This window comes from Lipotes vexillifer, unplaced genomic scaffold (assembly GCF_000442215.2).
Source record: "Lipotes vexillifer unplaced genomic scaffold, Lipotes_vexillifer_v1.1 scaffold461, whole genome shotgun sequence".
NCBI classification, from domain to species: domain Eukaryota; kingdom Metazoa; phylum Chordata; class Mammalia; order Artiodactyla; family Lipotidae; genus Lipotes; species Lipotes vexillifer.
Window position 1 is genome coordinate 1 of NW_006799479.1, and position 22,949 is coordinate 22,949.

Below are 22,949 nucleotides of genomic sequence, written 5' to 3' on the forward strand. Positions count from 1 at the left end.
CCGTGTCCCCTGCATCGGCAGGCGGACTCTCAACCACTGCGCCACCAGGGAAGCCCCTCCAGTTTTTTTTCTGAGCCGAGTCTATCCATGTCTGGAAGAGACTAAGCACAAAAGAAAACTATTGTTTAGATTACAGGAAGTACTTATCGCTTTTTCTTCAAAATTGTATTTGAAGTTTTTGTTAGTCTTTATAATCATAAAAAGGATCTGTGATAGCTGTACCAGAGTCTGTTCTCACCACTGCCATCACTTATTACTACAAGACGTCAGCAAGGATGACAATTCTTTAAAGTTCTTTCCCTTCTTCTCGACTCTGAAAGAGAAGTGGCAACTTCTACAAATATGTGTTTAGATTCTTCGTGCACTATCCTAACGGCACTTTATTAATTCCTTAATCAATGTATTTTTTATTTATTCAATAATATTTACCAAGTATATACTGTTTCAAGTATCATGGTAGAGCTAGGGATGCAGATAAACAAAACAGAAATTGTTGTTGCGCACATGGAGAATGGTAAAACCTGTGACCAGAAGAAGGCTGCCAAGTCACAATGGCTTATGTTTCACCAACATTTATAATTGGTATCCTATGAAATATTACACAATTTTTATACATCTTCTAGATTTATAAGGAGTACCCTAGGATAGTACATAACCCTCATAAACACTGTAAAGTCTTGGCTTGGTCTTTCCCCTCTGGTTTCTGGGGATAAGCTGAGTTAGATTGCATGAACTGAAATGTTACTCTTTGCATTTCAATGTACTATGCGCAAATTGTCTTCCTTTACTAGGGGAGTGATGGAAATAGAGAGAGACCCTGACAAGTGTCCAAGGACAAGATTGGTTTCCTTGGGTCTAAAACTAAGGTAAAGAATTACTACTCAGGAAAACTGAGTATAACAAAAGCCAAAGAGGCAACCAAGCAAATCACAGACAGCCAGGACACTCCAGGGTATAAATTCTAGGCAAAGCAACTCCAAGTTTCAAATCTGAAATTCAAGCGTGGTAAGATTAGACTGAGAAAAGAGCAAGATGCGTTCAGGATGGAAACAGAACTACAGTTGTGTGAAAACAAGAGAATACTTAGAGCACACCTTTGGGAAGAGCTGATGCATGGTGAATGGAATTAAGGGAGTGGCTTAAAGTATCAGGAATCCAGTGGGGAAAAGTAAGATGTTGACCATGCATTTATGCTTCTTTATATTAGTGTCTTATTATCAATAGCTAGTGTTGGCAATATCACCCATTCATTCACTGGCTCTATAGGTATTGATTTGTGCAATGCATAGACATCTTTGATAATTCTGGTATGTAAATAAGGACATTGTTCTCTGGTGGGGTTGGAGAAGGATCCCTGAATCTGGGTGCATAGATTGTGCGGTGAACTCTAGGAACAAATGTTCAATAGATGTAAGTGGTGCTGTCGAGTTGAATGAGGTAGTGGCTTTGATATTGGTGATGTTTTGTCACACAGCTTCTTGTAGTTGTCAGTCTTACAAAGTCTGCCATTTAGCCATTTAAGAGAGAAAACATGCTTGCTTCTTTTTATATTTCTGAAATCTATTATTTCAAATCTAATGTGTTTCTTTCTTTAAACAATGACATACACTAATACACACAATATTTAATGATTTATTTATCAAAAACATGTGTTTGGGGGGTAACACTTCTTAAAATTATGTCATTTCACAAAAATGGGAATTTACATGTAATATTTTAATATTGAAAATAAGATAGACCCTTATAAATTTTGGTTTTACAAATTTTCACTTGTGATTGGCTTCATTTTATACTGCCCAATGAGATTATTTAATTCTGATATAGTAGATCAATTTTCCTCATACTTTAGTTTCTGTTTAATATCCCCCTTTATAATTCAAGTTATATTTTAAAAATTCTTAGATATGAATAAAGATTTTGTCCTCCCTATATTTCAGTAGTTTTTTATGGACACATTTAGGCCAAGATTATCTTCATTGTAAGAATTAAAAATAAGAGAAATAGAAGGGAACATTAAAATTTAATATTATATTAGTGTTTAGAGTCAGATAAACCTACCAGGTTGAGCAAAGAAAATGATTATAAAATCAGATTTTAAGAACATGAATTTGAAGACAACTGCTGCTTTTGTGAGCTTACCTCTGTATACCTACAATAACGTATCAGCCAACTATCATCTCAGAAATATAACTCTCCTCTGTCTACAAATTGTGATCAGCCAGAGAAATGACTTAATCATCTATATTCTAAACACTGCAGATTTCAGTTAGCAAAGTCATAGTTACCTGGAGGGCAACAATGCAACAACTGATATACCCAGACAAGGGAACCCAAAGGACAAAAAAATTTTAACATAGATATTATATGTGAAATCCCTCCTCCTAAAATTCACATAGGCCCATTCTTCCTCTGCAGTATCTCTAATAATCAAGAACCTCCTGCCCGATGATTCTCTACTTTCAAATAAATAAAAATTCCATTATTTCAGAAAGGAGTCTTCTTTTCAAATCCCATTCACTTGGGAATATCCTTTTATCCATGATTATGTCTCTGTATTTTTAATCTGTCACTTTTAGTCAAATAGAATGTTTTCCCTGGAATATTAAAAAATAAAAGTAATTTAGTTTGTTTTTACAACCACTTAACTCTTAGTTTGAGAATCATAAAGTTTTTTCTTTATTAGGTGGTTTATGTATAGCGTATATAGTATTAGGTGAGTTATGTATAGTGTATATAGTATACCTCCCTTAGAAACCTTAATAAGTATGGAAACTGAAATATAGCAATGGTTTAATATATCTCCATACTTTTATCAATCCACCTAGCTCGAAACTTTGAGAATGAGTGTGAGATTTCCCCAAAAGAAAAGTAGCATTTAGTTAGGTTAAGTGTCAAGTTGCTAGCTTACACTGTATAAAAGTCAATATGTAGCAAGTCATATTAGTGAATTTCATCTACACTGCTAGGAGGTTGTTGAACTCAATTACAGAAATGTGCAGAGCTTGATTTGATGTGTGAGGAGGTTAGGAGACCACAATCAATTAAAAAGAACACATGTATATCCTGTTCTGGGGAAACAGTTGTTATAGTATCCCTTGTTCAGTTTCTGCTTTTTTCTCTGACTACCTCTGAATATAAGAGAACAAAAGGTTTAATAATTCCCCAGTTACATTTGGAATTATTTTGTCAGCAATATCTAATAGGAAGACACATCATCGTTGTTTTACTTGAATGAAGCCTCAAGCAGCTACAATTAAACACGCTGTACTTTTTTCTTCACGTAGCGAAACCATTTGAAAATGGACAATATTTGGACATTTATGGAATTACACGGGACCAGGCTGGAGAATATGAATGCAGTGCAGAAAATGATGTGTCATTTCCAGATGTGAAAAAAGTGAAAATTGTCGTAAACTGTAAGTCCCATAACCTTTTATCAATATAATTTCAAAGAAAAGATAAAACACCTGAAAAATACTGTCTGAAACATATGTTGCGATTTTTTAAGAGGTGGTCTATTGATAAACACTGCCTATTGGCAATGAAAATGTTTACATGTTAGAATATTGATCAAATTGTTCTATGTAACATCAATTGCCCCAAGTAACTCCACAATAATTCAGTTTAATGTTTAGATGGCAGTGTTTCCATTATCATCCTAGTCCCTGGCATTCGAAACTGTGGTATCCTTATCTCTAAAGCATCCTATACTCATGGTGTTATCTTCATTCTCATGGGTTTCACCTGGAGTGTATTCTGACTAAATTTTTTTTTTTTTTTTTTTTTGCAGTACGTGGGCCTCTCACTGTTGTGGCCTCTCCCATTGTGGAGCACAGGCTCTGCACGCACAGGCTCAGTGGCCATGGCTCACGGGCCCAGCCGCTCCGCGGCATGTGGGATCCTCCCAGACCGGGGCATGAACCCATGTCCCCTGCATCGGCAGGTGGACTCTCAACCACTGCGCCACCAGGGAAGCCCTATTCTGACTAAATTTAAGTGTGGAATTCCCAATCAAATTTGATGGACATGAAGTGTGTTATTCTACTTAAAGAAAAAAGCTGTTACTGTGATACTCCTATTATGTGGGTATTTAATTCTATTTAGTTTGGACAACATTGAGAAAATGAAGAAGTAATTTTCCCATGAACGTCATTAGTAGGAAATTAGAATATTAAGAGATACCTGCAGAACCATCTGTGTCATTATGTTATACCTTTTCTCTAAATATATTTCAAAACAGTGATGAAAGTCATTTTTTCATTTATCTTATTTCATATCTTATGATCTCAACAGCAATGACTGCGATAGTCTTTACTTTTCAAAAACAATCCCTTTTAGTCTTTCTCTCAAAAATTCTCACATTGTTTAACTTATTCAAATAGAATATTTTGGGGATAATAGTATTTTACCAAAAGTGGTTTCAAACTATAGCTTCCAATGTGTTTTCCTCCCATTTATACATCTTTCTATATATGGCCATTGCTAATAATGAGTACATTGTATTGTACCACAGACCAGAAGGAAAATTTTCCAAATATATCCCCAAATGCTAAAACTAAGCAGTTTTTTCATATTAATATGAATCTCAGTTTCATGGGTCAAAAAATGACTATCAAAACACTCTAGGCGGGCTTCCCTGGTGGCGCAGTGGGTGAGAGTCCATCTGCCAATGCAGGGGACACGGGTTCGCGCCCCGGTCCGGCAAGATCCCACATGCCGCTCAGTGGCTGGGCCCGTGAGCCATGGCCGCTGAGCCTGCGCGTCCAGAGCCTGTGCTCTGCAACGGGAGAGGCCACAACAGTCAGAGGCCCGCATACTGAAAAAAAAACAAAAAAACAAAAAACAAACTAGGCAGTTGAGTGTCTGCCAGGGCAAATTATTGCAACCAACTAACATTTGTCAGTGACTAAGCTATACATTTGGAGTTGACTCTGAGCAAATGTGCATAATGCCAGAAGGAGGCAGTTTCTGGAGCAGAGTTTCTCATGTAATATTCTGAGACAAACTTCCACAGAGCACCCAAGAAGCTTACTAGAAATGGAAATTTTCTGTGCCCCACCAGCCCTACTGAATCAAAATCCTTGAGGTATACGGCCTGGAATTATGCATCTATGATAAGTTCCCATTGAATCTCAGGACTTCTTTTGCAGAGGGTTACTGCTCATCCCTCTGGAACTCTCTGAAATTAGAGTTAATAAGCAAATAAAAATCCCTGATTATTTTATAACTAACCATGCTTATCTGAATATGAGTCTACAGATTTTATTGTTGGAGGGTTGGGAAAAGAGGTGAGAAATAGGAGTACAAGGAAAGTAATATTTTTAGCAGTGAGCACTAAGAAAAGAAAAGGTAGAGTCAATCTGTCAAACAAGCAAGGCACCCAGCCTGGCAATGCAGCCTACTTTCAAGCCCCCAGAAACAACATATCTCTAAACTCACGTCTCCAATGGGGATACAATTGAACACAAGCTGCCATATGGATTTTCATGGGCCTGTTCTCCATGTATAATCTTCACTATTTTTTGCATTCACACTTTCTTTTCTATCCTTTTTATCTCTCTGACTTTAGTTCATTGTCACTTATTATGTAATCCAATTCTCTTTTTTTTCCTGGACAAGTGGGTACTTTAGACTGATAAAGGTCAAGTAAGGATGCAGAAATTTGGAGAGAAATTGAATTGAAAGAAAAACACACCAACCAATGAGTCATCATCTAAAGGATTTATGTGGAGAAAAGAATCCATATATAAAGCAGAAGGACAGAAATTAAGGAAACAGATGTCGAGAACTATGAAGGATCTGCCACAATTTCATGGTTGCTGGCAGAAGACAGAGACAAGGGGCAGTTTATTACTCATAGTGATAGCAGTAGCCAGAGTATTGTCTTACATCCGTTCCCCAAGCCCTAATTACTACAGGGTGATGTGATGAGAGCTAGCTGACGCCTATACACACAGTGGGTTTGTGTCATAGCTGAGGCCCCCTGAGCTTAGAAACTCGAATTTGTTTTGTATAATGGCAGCAAGCAAACCTGCCCTTTGCCACAGAGGGAGAAATTATCTTTATTATACTGGACTGTAAACAAACCTGCCCTTTGCTCCACGGAGAGGACTACCTCTTCTATCTTCCAAAACTGTTCTCTATACAAACTTCCTTGAAAAAATTGTCAGGAACAAAAGCTGTCAGTGCCTCTGCTCACAAGATGTGCAGAAACACAAGAGACCCGTGGAGAATTGTCTTCCAACACAAAATGGAAGCAGGAAAGTTTGAAGCAGAGCCTAGAAACATTCCATCAGTTGAAAAGGGTGCTTCAGTGGCTTTTGCAAGGTTTTAGATGCCTAAAAATCGGTAGAAAAGAAAACGTTGTTAATCAACTTTAACTTAAGAAGGAAAACCGGAAGGGAAAAGGGGAAAGTTAAAAAAAAAAAAAAAAAGGTTAAGGATGTGTTTATTATAGTCATAATACAGACTATGTTTTTTAAGAACTAATTTCAGTTAAAGTACAATCATAAGTGGAAATGTTGGTGCCAACACAATATTAAAAATATTAAGAAAATAGACTCAACAGGATTTTTTAAATGGTTTTAAACATTCAATGTTGTTTTCTGCTGCTTCTCAAATTATACCTTTGATAGCTCACATTTTCTTAAATGTGCCATGAAGAATTGTATTGAATACTGATTGATCAATTAAATTTACATCTCTTGAATCAATATTTTATGTAAGTTTGTTCAGACTTCTGGTCAAGATCTAAAATTTGCCTTAGTTTGGAATAATTTTATCACACGTACACCAGTGATAGCTAGGTAGCGTAGGTGTGTGAGTGTAAGTGTGTATGTTCCTGGTTATGAGGAAATTTGGAAAGTATTAATTTTGTGAATTTACCCCTTTAGAAGCACTATCCATGGATTTTACTGAACTGATATCCCAAAGGAAATTAGCCAAAACCTACTGAACAAACTTTAGTTTGTCAAAACCCAAAATTGAGCACAGTGCTATATAACAAACACGGAACTTCACGTCCCATGATAATCTGAAGGTTCCCTGAAGATAGAATTATGTCAGGCTCAAGGCAGTCCTTATTTTCATGGTTATTAATCAATATTGATGGTGCATGTAAAATTGCAGTAGCTTTGTGAGTTATAATTTGAAGAGAAACTTTGTCCCTGTTCCCAAATGGGGTTCAAGATGAAATGTAATAAATTTTCATAAGCTCTGGTTGACTCAGTTATTCGGTAAGTCAATTTGAGGAAGAGATTTAGGTTCCCTGTAAGTTAGAAATGTTTAATGTTTTGGTATTCATCTAATACCTTTGCCACATTCACTATATATATATATATATAGACACATGTATATATCTCATACATATAATAAATATCATATTTTGCCACAAACTTTGTACTTATAGCACTTTCATGTGGATTTCTATTTAATTTAATTAAACAGCACTTTAGTGAAATGATTGGCATATTTGACTTATTTTGTATAGATTGGACTAGGTTGATTGAATAAATAAGTTCATTTTGAGTTATTTACAGAAAGCCTTACTATAGGTAGTAAGATTTTATACAAAAACTTGTTTCTGAGTTGGGAGATTTTGTAGGTGATTATTCTCCTTGGTTTCTCTGTATTTTCTCTTATTCATTTGTATGTGAATATAATATATTCATGAATTTATGATATAATATAGTTATAATAAACATATGAATATGTACATTTCTTTATATATTTGCATATATATGTGTAGACACAGACCTACACACAATTGGACAAGAAATATATTACATACTTACATATATATTACACATTTTTACATATGTATGTATATATATACTTACATATATATTACATATGTAAGTATGTATATATATTTCTTATCAAATTGAAAAACAAACTAAAAAATGAAAAGGAATCATAACAGTTATCATAAACAGACCTTGAGAAATTAATACACATACACACACATAACATGAGAGAAAAAAATTGAACCAGTTGGTTAGCTAAGCCAGAGAGAGCTATTGGATTGGAGTTGGATAGATTCTCTGTCTTATTTGCATTTGTATTCCATCCCTCGAAGCAGCCTAGAGGATATTAGTCCCATAATTTTTATTGTTAATTAAAAAGTGGAAAAATGAATGTCCAGAAAGTCCATGGGTTCAATTAAACTGGGAAAAACAGGAAAAGAGAGACCAGGGTCTAAAAAATCAGTAAAGTTGATTCATGGAAGCCAAATCTAGAATCTGGAAAATGTAGATGGTATCATAGACTAATCAAATAACAAAGATCTCTATAGGGAAGCAGAATTCCAGATTTAGAAATCAGGAAAGCCTACAAGACCTCACGCTTCAAAATGAATATTGCTGGTAAAAGGGGCAGGATTCTCTGATCTTGTGACAGGTTGTATTTTTCTCCACTCTATTTATATGTACTTTTTCAGTTAAGAGTAACACTTTTAGAAATGCGAGCCTTATAGTCAGGTGTAACTTATTTGAACTCTTGTTCTATAATTTACTGGACTTTGAGACCTTGGGAAACCACTTTACCTCTCTGAGTCTCAATTTCCAATTCTGTAAATTTGGGGCAATAATAGATAATTTTCAGGGTTTGGGTAAGGATTAAATGAGATAATATACATATAGCACCTATCACAGTGACTGGCCCACCATTGGCAATTGAAAAAATATACATCTCTCTCTGCACGTATTTACTCTAGAATGTAAGCTCTATGTCTTAAGGGGTTTTCCTTTCCTTTGAACAATGATGTGTTCCCGTCACACAGAGCAGCACCAGGTTTATAGGAGGCACTCAAAAAATAGTTATCAGATGAATTATTTAAGAGATTAGCATTCACCAAGTGCATTACTCTACTAGGCAAAACAGGAAAGAGATAATTAGGTTTGTTCCACAATTATATATTTTTTCTCCCAGAACAATAAGTGAATGGTATGTTGACTAACTTATTTCCAATACCATTTTTTTAACCAAAATTTTCAGGTGGATTCAATAAAGATAACCTGCCATTTATATAGTGCTTTCACCCAGAAGGAGAAAGCATTAATTCCATTTTTTTTACAGATAAGAAAATTGCAGTTCAATGAGATTAAAATACTTCATAACACCCCTGATTTTCAAGGGCAAAAAGACATGAACAAAGGAACGTATTAATTAACCAGAAAAAATATAGAGTCAACTAGATTAAGGTAAAAAGAGGTCTAGATATTATTTCAGTTTTCGCTCATGTCAGTAAGATCATTCATTGTATTTGGTATCAGAAATTATTTTGCACACACAATTTCCAGTAAAATAGAATTGAGTACTTCTTCCTATGGTCAAACAGTAAAGATATTTTTGAGTGCACTGTGAACTAAGATTTTATCCAGTAAATCACAAGCACATATTTGTACATTATTTTGCATCTGATACATATTCATTTATGCAAATTTGCACTTTATCTTCCAATATAACTAGCTCCAAACATGTGGAATGGAATGTACCAATTAGAATAACTTATTACAATTGTATCAAAGCCTGAAATGAGGGGCCATCAAGAAGAGGTAAGAGGAGGAAGAAGATTCTAGGGAAGGGACCAGTTTTCTTAGGCTATTCGTAAAGTTTTCTCCAAAACGTTGGGCAAGTTAGGCAGACACATCAGACTTAAGACTAGAAGAAATTGCAGATGACAAATAGATATCACCTTAAAAAAAGAGAAAAGCTCAGCATTCGGAGTTGGAATTGGACAAAGATACTACCATAGGACCAGAAGAAAAATGAGTTATTTGAATTCACAATTACCACCTAAGTTTTCACTTCTGTTTCCATTTTGTGCCCCTACCTTTATTTTCCGTTTTCCTCATCTTTTTATAGTGCTTATAATATAAGCTACTCTCCTGTTTTTAAATTTCTTGATAAGCTGATTAACACTTACCTGGAACAACTCAGGACATTAAAAACCACATATTGTTTTTCTTCTAAATGAAGTACTCGTTCATATGTGATAATGAAGATTTACTTCAGTGTATCTACATTTATATATGTATTTATTTACCTACTTACTTATTGCTTACTATGATACTATTGAGGTCTTAGGGCCAGGGATATCAGTCTTCAAGGAGTTCAACATCTAAGAGAAGAGAAAGACAAAAGAGGAAAACATAGGCAGAACACTCCATGACATAAATCACAGCAAGATCCTTTTAGACCCACCTCCTAGAGTAATGGAAATAAAAACAAAAATAAACAAATGGGACTTAATGAAACTTAAAAGCTTTTGCACAGCTAAGGAAACCATAAACAAGACGAAAAGACAACCCTCAGAATGGGAGAAAATATTTGCAAATGAATCAACGGACAAAGGATTAATCTCCAAAATATATAAACAGCTCATGCAGCTCAATATTAAAGAAACAAACAACCCAGTCCAAAAATGGGCAGAAAATCTAAATAGACATTTCTCCAGAGAAGACATACAGATGGCCAAGAAGAACATGAAAACTGCTCAACATCACTAATTATTAGAGAAATGCAAATCAAAACTATAATGAGGTATCACCTCACACCAGTTAGAATGGGCATCATCAGAAAATCTACAAACAACAAATGCTGGAGAGGGTGTGGAAAACCCTCTTGCACTGTTGGTGGGAATGTAAATTGATACAGCCACTATGGAGAACAGTATGGAAGTTCCTTATAAAACTGAAAATAGAATTACCATATGATCCAGCAATCCCACTACTGGGCATATACCCAGAGGAAATCATAATTCAAAAAGACACATGCACCCCAATGTTCATTACAGAGCTATTTACAATAGCCAGGTCATGGAAGCAACCTAAATGCCCATCAAGAGACAAATGGATAAAGAAGATGTGGTACATATATATAATGGAATATTAGCCATAAAAAGGGACGAAATTGGGTCATTTGTTGAGACGTGGATGGATCTAGAGACTGTCATACAGAGTGAAGTAAGTCAGAAAGAGAAAAACAAGTATCGTATATTAACACACGTATGTGGAACCTAGAAAAATGGTACAGATGAACCGGTTTACAGGGCAGAAGTTGAGACACAGATGTAGAGAACAAACGTATGGACACCAAGGGGGGAAAGCCTCAGGGGGCTGGGGATGGTGGTGTGATGAATTGGGCAATTGGGATTGACATGTATACACTGATGTATATAAAATTGATGACTAATAAGAACCTGCTGCATAAAAAAATAAATAAAATAAAATTCAAAAATTCAAAAAAAAAAAGAACCATGAAGTTGTAGTAAAGTGTGGCAATTACTTTGATAAACCAATCATAAGGTGCTATGCAAGGTTATCATAAAGACACCTTGGGGTATCAGTGAAAGCTTCCAAGAGGCCTTGGCCCTGATGGTGTCTGAAGGATAAAATTGAATTTGATAGATACTAAAAAAAAAAACAAAACAGGAAATAAAGGAGTGAGATCTCCGTGGCAATAGCAGCAACATTTGCTTAACCCCATAGGAATTAGGGGACAAGGCACTGCTGGATCTGTCAGGCTGCGGTGAGCTGGAGGAGACCAAAAAGGGAAACAGAAAGGAGGATGGGTAGTGTAGAGGAAGGCAGGGCCAGATTCAATGGGAGTTCATGAATTTTCATAGGCAGACATAGATCCAGTGCTTCACAATCAAAGAAGAATAACTTTGAGATGATAAAACTATTCAGAGACACATCTGAATATTAAAGAAATGTATTTAAATATTTTTCTTCCCTATATCCATGGATTGTACTTGGAAGGTTTCTGTTTTGTCATTGCAAGGGTAAAGGAAAAAATTTAAATGACACTATTGAAAACAACTACAGCTAAGAGAGACATGAGGAACTGAGAAATTTGAAGGAAAATCCTTATGGATATTGAGCACTGAATATTAGAAACGTATGGATAATCACCCAGAAAACATTTTTAAATAAAACATTTCTACTCAATAGAACAACATAAATATCTACAAATTAAACCTTTTCTTTTCACCTTAGGACTTTCATGGTATAAAAAGTTCAGATTTAATTCTATGGTTTATATAATTCCTTAGTTGAAGCTAAACTATGTTATTAAACATGCAGTTAAGGAATACATGATTTCTTCTATTGAGGGAAACATAATTGGTCCTTTGTTTTAAATCTAAGACTTACTCTTCAGTTAATGACTAGGGTGCCAAGGCTATTTTTACTTAATGAATCTGTGACCCAATTTAACTTAAATGTATTCTCTCATACTTTTATCAGAGGTTTTGAGAGGAGTTTTAGTGTTAAGGGTCTATGAGTGATATTTGACCCTTTTGTTCATAGAAAGTCAAAATGTGTCTGCAGTAACCAAATGTGCATATTTTTATTATTCCTATTTTTTTCTAAAAGTGAAAGATGAAACAATTTTCTTGCTTTAGTACATGAGCAAGACTTTTTGCTAGAGGACAGTCTGTGTTTGTTTTGTTTGTCTTGTTCTTCCTAGGTTGGCACTTATTGCTTCAAAAAAAAAGATATTTGTCAAGTAATAGATATAATAGAGATTGACCATCAGTTAGCAATTTCTAAGAGTGAAAATGCTTTAGGTTGAAAATAATTCCACGCCAAACTGAAGCAAAGTGGTAAAGTCAGGAAAGAAATAACAAATATATTTGTCACACACTTTTGTGTGTGCTTTTGCTTCTGTGATGGTGTTCTCATCTAGATCCATGCTCTAGTAAGCTGCCCAAGGGTCAAACTCTGAAAACTTCAAGGTGCCTCCTTCTGAATATATTCTTCAAACTGATCTTGGAATTTGAAACAAACATACAGCTTATAAACCCATATTTATTTAAGTCCAACTTTATTAGCAAATTTCCTCAGTGAGCATGTATATCAAGCAAGATAATTTATGGAACTGAATTATTTTTTAATGGAACCCTTGAGAGCAACACAGAATTAATCTTCTTGGGTCTTTTCCACATCATCATGATTGAACTTCACAAGAATTGTCAAGTATTCTCATGTCTGCTCTTGCACATATGTGTGTGTTTTGTGTAAGTGTATGTGTGTGTTTGAAGGGAGTGAAGATTAGGGGAAATATAGGGTAGAAATGGTATAAACAAAGGCAATATGTAGAAGAGTTAGGGTAGGTAAATATGGAAAAAGGGGTCAAACTGTTGGGAAACTTCCTTTGTACTTTAGAGCTTGCTTCCCCCATCTCCCCTCTTTCCTTCCTTCATTTTTGTATGCATTTTCTCTTTCTTTCTTACCATCAGTAGCCCATTGCTACATTTTTCTCAATATCTTTTTCTCTGTTTGTTTCTTCCCTTTCCTTTCCTCTTATTTCTACCCAAATGCATAAAAATACTAAACCAAAATTAAAAAAAAAACATTTATATAATGGGAATTAGCAATGAATTTCCTTGCCATCTTGGAAATATTTAAAATATACAGATTCCTGAATAACCACTCCCCAAATATACTGAATTATTCAGTCTTTATTATATTTACTTATAAATAAATGAATAAACATTTGAAAATTTACTAGGTGATTATAGTAAACATGTATGTTTAGAGATTACAGCATAATGAGTGTAAGACAGAAAGGCTGAAGATCTGAATTCTATTTTTTAATTAATTACTTTATTTATTTATTTATTTATTTGCGGTACGTGGGCCTCTCACTTTTGTGGCCTCTCCCATTGCGGAGCAACAGGCTCCGGACGTGGAGGCCCAGAGGCCATGGCTCACGGGCGCAGACGCTCCACTGCATGTGGGATCTTCCTGGACCAGGGCACGAACCCGTGTCCCCTGCATCAGCAGGCAGACTCTCAACCACTGTGCCACCAGGGAAGCCCTTTAATTTATTTTATTTACTTTTGGCTGCGCTGGGTTTTCATGGCTGCGCATGGGCTTTCTCTAGTTCCGCCAAGCGGGGGCTACTCTTCGTTGCAGTGCGCGGGCTTCTCATTGCGGTGGCTTCTCTTGTTGCGGAGCACAGGGTCTAGGCACGCGAGCTTTGGTAGTTGTGGCTCGCGGGCTCTAGAGCGCAGGCTCAGTAGTTGTGGTGCATGGGCTTAGTTGCTCCGGGGCATGTGGAATCTTCCCGGACCAGGGCTTGAACCTGTGTCCCTCGCCTTTGTGGGTGGATTCTTAACCACTGCGCCACCAGGGAAGCCCCTGAATTCTATTTTTAATTCAGTTACTTAACCTATTATACAACATTGGACAAAGTAGTTAAACTTCTTAGTATTAATTGCCTCATTTGTAAAATGAGTTAATCATGTCTATGGCATTCCCTCATTCTGAGATTCTGATGTGTTTCCCTGACACAACTATCTAAGTTTTTTAGGGACAGTGTGAATTCAACTGCAGGCAGACAGGAAGCAAAGGTTTGAAGCAACTGTTTGGCTTTAGTGTCAAATGATTCTAAATAATCTTATTCTTTTGGTTTGTAAATTCTTTGAGAAGTTATTAAGGATGATAATTTTGTTCTCTCATGCACTGTTGGCAAATTTGGGCAAACTATATTTTTAACTTTAAAATTGTAATTTCATGGAAAGAGTAAGTACAACAATGGAGAAATAAATTTCAGAGAATTTCGAAGTAAGATTGCTGTTTATGCAGTGGAATGTGACAGAGGGTAACAAAAACAGGATTTGAAATCAGACAAATATGATTTCTAATCCCAGCTCAGTCACTTGTTAACTATGGAGTACTGGGAAAATTAGTTAACCTCTCACAGGCTCAGTTTTCTTACATTAAAAAACAAAACAAAACAAAACAAAACAAAAAACTGGAGATAATTATACCTACCTTGAAGATTTCTTCTGAGAATTGTGTCATAATATATGTAAAACAACAGTGCAACTAGCACAAAGCAAACAACCTACATTGTAAGTAATAGTATTGATACATAGCATGCATCACACTGCCCTTTTTGTTTACATGTCAACCTTCCTTTGTGGCCTGTGAGCTCTCTGAAGAAGGGGACAACTCCTATTCACTTTTGTACTTGAGGCAGTATGCACATAGTTTTGAGGACAGGCTCTGCAGTTGGTCACCTTGGCTTTGAATTCTAGCTCTTCCACTTACTACTGTGCCAGCTTGCTCAAATTATTAAGCTTTGTGTGTGTCAGTTTCTTCAACTATTTAGTGGGGACTGAGCATTTAACTAAGTTAAGGCATAAAGAAGGTTTAGTGCATATTATTATTATTATTATTTTCTTTTTTTGGCTGTGTTGGGTCTTCATTGCTGTGTGCAGCCTTTTCCCTGGTTGTGGCAAGCGGGGGCTACTCTTCGTTGTGGTGTGCAGGTTTCTCATTGCGGTGGCTGTTTTAGAGCACAGGCTCTAGGCGTGTGGGCTTCAGTAGTTGTGGCACACGGGCTCAGTAGCTGTAGCTCGCGGGCTCTAGAGAGTAGGTTCAGTAGTTGTGGTGCATGGGCTCAGCTGCTCCATGGCATGTGGGATCTTCCCGGACCAGGGCTCGAACCCATGTCCCCTGCATTGGCAGGCTGTTTCTTAACTACTATGACACCAGGGAAGCCCAGTACATATTATTTTAATTTCAGTACCTGACATATTGCCTGGTGATTCATGTCTATAGGTTGAATAAATAAATAAATATAACATAAGCACCCATGGAATTTGAAAGTTGATAGTATTGTAAGATCACCCAAGTTCCTTCGTGTTATGGATGTATGCTTAGATAGCTTTTGAAGTCAGATCACAGAGTTCACAGAAACACTCAAAATGGAATCCTGAAATCCTGATTCTAGGTCTGAGGCTATTTCATTATACCAGCCTGCCTCCATGTAAATCAAAATAAGATTTAATTATTTTCAGTTAACTCTGTAAACTTCAGAGTCTTTGAGAAAGATAGCCTAGTCTGAAGGGTAAGGAGACAGGATCACTGTGGGTAATGAGGAAAAGGTTTGAATAATGAGAATATACACAGGTGTTACCTGTCAGAATGGCTGTCACTGAAATAAAGTGAAGAACGGAGAGAATTAGGATTCCAGTGAATAGATAAAACAATCACAGTAAATAATCCTTGGGGATGATGCTGCACTCAAAATAGGTTTGTTCATACATTGTCTGAAATAAGAGATTTTGTTCAGTAGTGAAGGTAATGAAGTCTCAGCAACCTACCTGCTTGCTCTACACAGTAAAGGTAACAGCAATGTAAAACCCCCCCAAAATAAAAATAACTCCCCCCCAAAAAGTGCCCACTGTGCTGGGGGCATTAAACAGTTACAGTTTTCATAGGTAAAATGAAAGATGATAAAGTCCTATTTAGAACACTCTCTGTATATTCCAGGCTTAATGAGGTCATACTTCATTCAGTTTATCAAAAACTTAAAAGTAGTTTGGTGGTAATTTACATCTTATGCTCACTCCCCAGTTGTTTCAGAGTTAGAGTTAGGGATTTGGATAATATTTCTAGGTTTTTAAATAATATAGTGAGACGTATTAGCTTAATTCATACTAATTTTTTTCTTCAATAAATCATACTTTGACCTAGTCCAAACGTATCAGCAGTCTGTAGCCTAGAACAGATGTTGAGAGTGTTTCCACATTTGCTTCAACCAACTAATGTACATTGACACGTCAGGATGGAAGAGGTGTATCAGCAATTAGCTGAAGTTCACAAATACTACATTTGTTAATGCTGTTTCACATTTGTGAGCATATTGGTTTTACAAACCATTCTATTTTTCTCTGTGAGTGTCGAAAGGACTTTGAAGCTCAGTGCAATTCTCATGCAGATGCAGTCTTTGCTAAAGTGTGGCATGAGCTGTTCTGCACAACCCAACAGGAAAGAGATGAATCTGATAATCTATGGATTTTTAGGAGTCAAGTTGCATAACTCTAAGAATCTAGTGTCCTGATAGAATTTTCTAGATAATCCAATGTGGCAGAAATTTCAAGTTGTTTATCAAAAACTATTTTTATCTCCTTCTAGAACACCCTACCCCACTCCCAGCCCCCACCTCTCCCCACTTGGACTACAATGACTAACATGTTTAAGGGTTACTTTTGGCCCTGTTACTGAGTTCCAGTGAATGAAATGTGAGCAGAAATGACATGGGCCATTTCCAGGCTTGGCCTATAAAGCTTCCCATGCTCAGTTCCATGCTTGTTACTCTTCCTGGCTAGTTGGAATTGTAACCCCCCACGGTGATCTGGAAAGCTACAGGTTGAATAAAACAAAGCTATCATTATCTTGAGCCACTGAGTGATTTTATGCCAAAGAATACCCCTACCTCATTACCTCACTTCACTCCTAACCTTTCATTGACCTGAAACATTATGAACTATTAGGTGAATGAGAAATAACCTTCCTTTTCATAGACTCATTGCACATTTGGGTCTATTTGTTACCATAGCTGAGCCTCTTCTGACTAGTATAATCAAAGATATGGGCTCAAATCTTCTGTATAGATTAGACATTCTTGCCTCATATCTTTCTTCAAAAAATCTAGCCAGAAGCAATGATTAAAAGATTCCTGAGAAGAGTACGGACATAATGGATCTCTTCTTCCTCCAAGATGAAGCATAGCCTACTGAATTTATGTTTGCAAATTTTGTTAGTCATGGTAAAAAAAAAAAAACAATCTATGAATATCATGCCTTTGAGGCTTCCTATGATTTTGCTAAAAAAATACAACTGGATTCAAAATAGCATCTGGCCATCAACCTCTGATATGAACTTTCTTGACAAAATGTGACTTGGAGACATAGAAAATGGAACAACAGTTGGAAAACCTCCAAAACTTAATACTAACCCAAAGCCAGTATTCAGAAGGCATTTCTACAAAGTAAAAAGCTTATGGAGTTAGAACACAAAAAACAAACAAAAAACAAACAAAAAACCAATGCTATGCCTCGCTTAGCCTCATGGAAGAAACAGCACAGCCTTCCTGAAAGAAAACAGAGAACTTAATTTTTCTCCCTGAGCTTCTGCTTCCTGGCTTAGAAACTTCTAGACTTGTACCAAAACTTGTACCAAAGGCAAAACTGGACAGCCTCCTCTCTGTGTATGGTTGCAGTTATGAAGGCAGTCAGAATATTATTCCCTTGCTCTCACCCTACCTTCCTTTATCCACTGGTCCATTGCATTTTATGGGGTATGTTTTCAGAATTTAAAACTTTGTATGTAGGAAGAGAAAGAAGAGTACTAAAACCAGACCATGTTGGGGATTGTAGCTTTCCATTGGTTCCAAGTATTATATCAGGAACAAGAGGTAGGAGAAGAACTCAAGTTGATCCTGTAAATTGTATTTGATTCATCCTGCTAGACACAGGACAGGGGAGAATAGCTGTGACCATGGTCATGCTCTACACTTTGGCTTAAAAAAATCTATCCAACCAGGGAGACAGTGAATAGGGTATTTACAAACTATATACCTGTGTGCTGGGAAGCATCAGTTCAAATCAGAACTCTACACAGTAAGAAATGCAGTGTGGTGGGGAACTTAAGTAAATACACAAATATGCACTGGAATAAGAAAAAAAAGAGTACACTTTAAAAAACTTGAAGATGAATATGTTATTTAAACGATTGGCTATAGCAAAAGGGAGAAAATGTTCAAAAACTTATTAAACATACTTTATGTGAAACAAGAAGGCATTTCCTCCACAAAAATGATATCACAAAGCAGAGGAAATAGGCTGAGATGAAAGGAGAAGGAAAAAACCAATAAGGTGCATTATAAAAATGACCAATTGTGATGCAGAGAAAGCTGGTGACCTGTTACTTCCTACCATCAACTATACTAGATGTGGAGAAAAACCCCTCCCAGTACTGAACATCTGAAATTGCTAGAAACTATATAGAACATGAAAATATGTCTTTTTCAGCATGGCAAAGCTTGTGTCAATATAAGAAACACAAATTGGAAGCCTGAAAGTTATCACAAAATGCTATTCCATCAGGCAAGGAGCCCTGACCAGCTGCTCCCTGGAGGTGTGGAATCTGGTTTTAACTTGCCAATCTTAAGAGACTTGATACAAAAGCTGGGTCTTTTTGGCACAGAAACTCACATTAATAATGTCCCCCCCTTCCATAAATGTGAAGCAATGAAAGGGTAACACACTCAGGGGTGAAGCAGAATGCAAGCAAACAGAAAAGCTCACTGTGCTATGCCTGTGCCCATTTTGATACAGGGTATGGGGCAAGGGACAGGAGTTATAGGAAAGAAAATTATTCTCCGAGAATTCCCAATCACAAGGTTCAGTTATCTATTGATAGATTTGAGACTGGATTCACATTCCCTGTAAAGTCTAAGACATGCTAAGTAGAAATTTTAGTTTAAAGTGGTTCTAGGGTGACTGGCCCCTTAGGTGCCTGACAGAAGAGAAACTAATGCCCTCTGTAGAACACATTTTAAACACAGACCTCAAAAATTTTCCATAAGGAGGGACTTCCCTGGTGGCACAGTGGTTGAGAGTCGGCCTGCTGATGCAGGGGACACGGGTTCGTGCCCCGGTCCGGGAAGATCCCACATGCCACAGAGCGGCTGGGCCCGTGAGCCATGGCCACTGAGCCTGCGCGTCCGGAGCCTGTGCTCTGCAATGGGAGAGGACACAACAGTGAGGGGCCCGCATACCACCAAAAAAAAAAAAAATTTCCATAAGGAGTATTTAAGTAAAATGAGTTCTCAATCAAAAATACAGTGCACAAATGAGAAAGCTATCCACCAGCAGAAAAACAAACTATAAGACGTACATAATACAAATATTAGAAATACACCAAATAGAATATGAACAAAATATTAATATGCTTCAAAGAAATAAAAAGAGAATTAAAGTATGATAAAAGAATGTGATGCTACCCAAATTGAACAATTAAAAAAAAAATCTCTTAGCAAACTAGAAATATATTTAGCTAACAAAAGACATCAATAAAAAGCTATAGCAAGTATCATACACATGGAAGAAATGTAAATACATTCCCTTTAAAATCAGCTAAGACAAGGATGACTCCTTTCATTACTTTTCCTAGCCAAGCCAGGACAACAAGATCAAGAAAAAATTAGAGGTAAAATTATTTGAAAGAAAGAACTAAAACTGCCATTATTCCAAGATGATGTGATTGTCTATGTACAAAACCCAGAAGAATTTACAGATAAATAGAATAAATAAGAGTTTGTCATGATTAATAGATATAAAATCAATATACCAAATTAAATTGTATTACTATAAATCAGCAAGAAAAGCAAGTCCAATTAAGAAAAATAATATTTAGAATATCAACAAAATATAAATGTATTGAGGATATAAATATATATACACAAACACATATATGTGTATATACATATATATATATATATATATATATATATATATACAATGTATTATTTATATACATTAAAGAAGACCATTTAAATACATTAAAGAAGACCTAATTAAATAGAGAGGTATTGCATACCCAGGGATATTTAGAGATGTTGTTACTCTCAAAACAAAATGCAGACTCATTAGAATTCAAATAAAAAATTAAACTTGTTGTTTTCATGAAATTTGACAAGCTATTTCTAAAATTTATATTGATAGTATAAGAAACATCTAAGGAAAAAAAATCAGGTGGGAAATATACCCTACCAGATGTCAAAATGTTTTATAACTATATGATAAGTTTAAAGTGAGATATTAGACAAATATATAACTATGTCAGAACAGGGAGCCCCCAAACAGATCCATGAATATATAGGATTCTGATATATCAAAGAGAATATACTGTAGATCAGTAGGGAAAAAATAAACCATTAATAAATGGTTGGGAAAAATTAGTTTTCATAAGTAAAAAACAAAAGGAAATGAAACTCTATCTCACAACATAAAATCAATTCCAGATAAACTGAGGATGTAATTGTGAAAGGTAAATCATTAAAAACCTCTAAAAGACAACATAAGAGACTATTTTTCTGACCCTTGGTAGGGATAGTGTCCTTAAACTAAATAGGAAAAGGAAAACTATAAGGACAATGACATATATTATATCACATTAAAATTAACACTTTTTTTATGAAAGACAGGAAGAAGAAAGGCCACAAACTGAGGAAGGTTTTGAAATACATAAAGCCAACAAAGATTAAATACAGAAAATATAAATAATATCTATTAAAAAAGAACCAAGAAATCTCATAATATGAAAAGACACATGATAGGCATTTCATAGCAGAAGAAAGTCTAGTGGATCACAAAGATATAAAAAGATGTCCAAGCTCATTTTTGTTAAAATGGAAATAATACAAATTAAAATTATAATCAATTTATAATTTCACATAAACATATTAGCAACAATGTAAATCTTAAAATATCATGTTTTGTGACAGTGTAGTGCTAAAAGAACTCTCAGGTATTCTTGAGGAAAATGTAAATTGAAATAATAACTTTGGGAAGCAATTTTATATCACCTGGTAATGTTGAGCATGTGCATACCCTGCAGCCTGGCAATTTCTCTCTGAGGTATGTTCCCTGCATATGTGTACATATGAACTAGAAAATATGTACAAGAATGTTTGTAGAGGATTCTTTATAGTAGCAACAAAACTGAAAACAACCCAAATGTTCATCAATACTAAATAGGGTATATAATAAACATCTATACAGAAGTAAAAATAAATATATTGTATCTACAGGAATCAGTCTAAATGTATCTCAAAAATATAATATTAAGTTAAAAACTAGGCAGAAAATACATGTAACATGAGATTGTTGATATAAAGTTCAAAAATAATCTATACAATATATTGTTTAGGAATGGCTGCATCAGTGGTAAACTAAAAAAGAATGTTTTCTGGAATACAGATGAAAATGACAAAGAAATGAAAACTATGAAAGGGAAGATGAATGATTTGGAGGACTCTGAATTTCTATTTAAGTTAACAATTATATGTGTTTCTAAGAAGAAACAAGAACATCTAAAGAAGCAATATTCAAAGAAATAATTGAAGAAAAGTTTTAAGAATTGAAAGAAGCACCGAGAATACATATCTATATAGCCCACAAACCTAGATATATCCTGTTAAAAGTCTTTTTCAATCATATGAAATATAAAATAATTTGGTCTTAAAAAATTCATTCCCGGCTTCCCTGGTGGCGCAGTGGTTGAGAGTCTGCCTGCCAATGCAGGGAACACGGGTTCGTGCCCCGGTCCGGGAAGATCCCACATGTCATGGAGCGACTAGGCCCGTGAGCCATGGCTGCTGAGCCTGTGCATCCAGAGCCTGTGCTCTGCAACGGGAGAGGCCACAACAGTGAGAGGCCCGCATACCACAAAAAAAAAAAAAAAAAAAAAAAAAAAAAAATTCATTCCTACAGAGAAGTTAAAAAAAATTTTAAACTCTCCTAAGATTTCTCCTCTACAGTAGTAAACAACAACTGGTAATAGAACAATGCTTATAGAATTTGGGGGGATGTATGTTGTGATGTAAGAACCAATCATTAATGTCTGATAACAACAGGAAGGGATTATTGCTATGCAAGATCTCAGCAAATATGCCCTTCATAGGCCTGTCTAGTTTACAATTGCCAGATTAACATTAATAGTTTAAATAATAGAAAAACAATAGAATCAAAGTACTGACAATAGTCTTTGAAACTAGCTAAATTCAGATGTAATTCCAAACAATTGGTATAAACAAGATTTCATAATTTCCTTCAAAAACGTTTTGCATTTAAATCTATATAATGTAAATATATTGAATACAAAAGATCGGTGTATAAAAGCTCAGATTATACTCTTCAAATGAAGCATTGACAGAGACATTGAGGTGAATGGAAGAATGGAGAGCAGAATAATTGGGGAGGCAGGAGGACACACAGAGAGAGCATGCTAAATGTTATCTTTCATATATCAAAGAAAATAAAATAATTTAATTATTGAATTTTGATAATCTAAGAAACATATGTAATATTGTTAAAGGCAAAAAGTAAACCCCAATAAAAATATATGCAGGGGGCTTCCCTGGTG

General features: G+C 35.6%; 1 protein-coding gene across 1 annotated transcript in view; it reads left to right on the top strand.

Moving 5' to 3' along the window:
- The first annotated feature begins 504 nt into the window (after nt 1–504).
- Nucleotides 505–22,949, top strand: part of NEGR1 (neuronal growth regulator 1) — a 306,345-nt gene continuing 283,900 nt past the window's right edge. Inside the window, exons 1-2 of the mRNA XM_007471647.1 lie at nt 505–514; nt 3,285–3,416. Of these exons, the coding sequence (XP_007471709.1) occupies nt 505–514; nt 3,285–3,416 (142 nt within the window). The remainder of the gene's footprint in view (nt 515–3,284; nt 3,417–22,949) is intronic.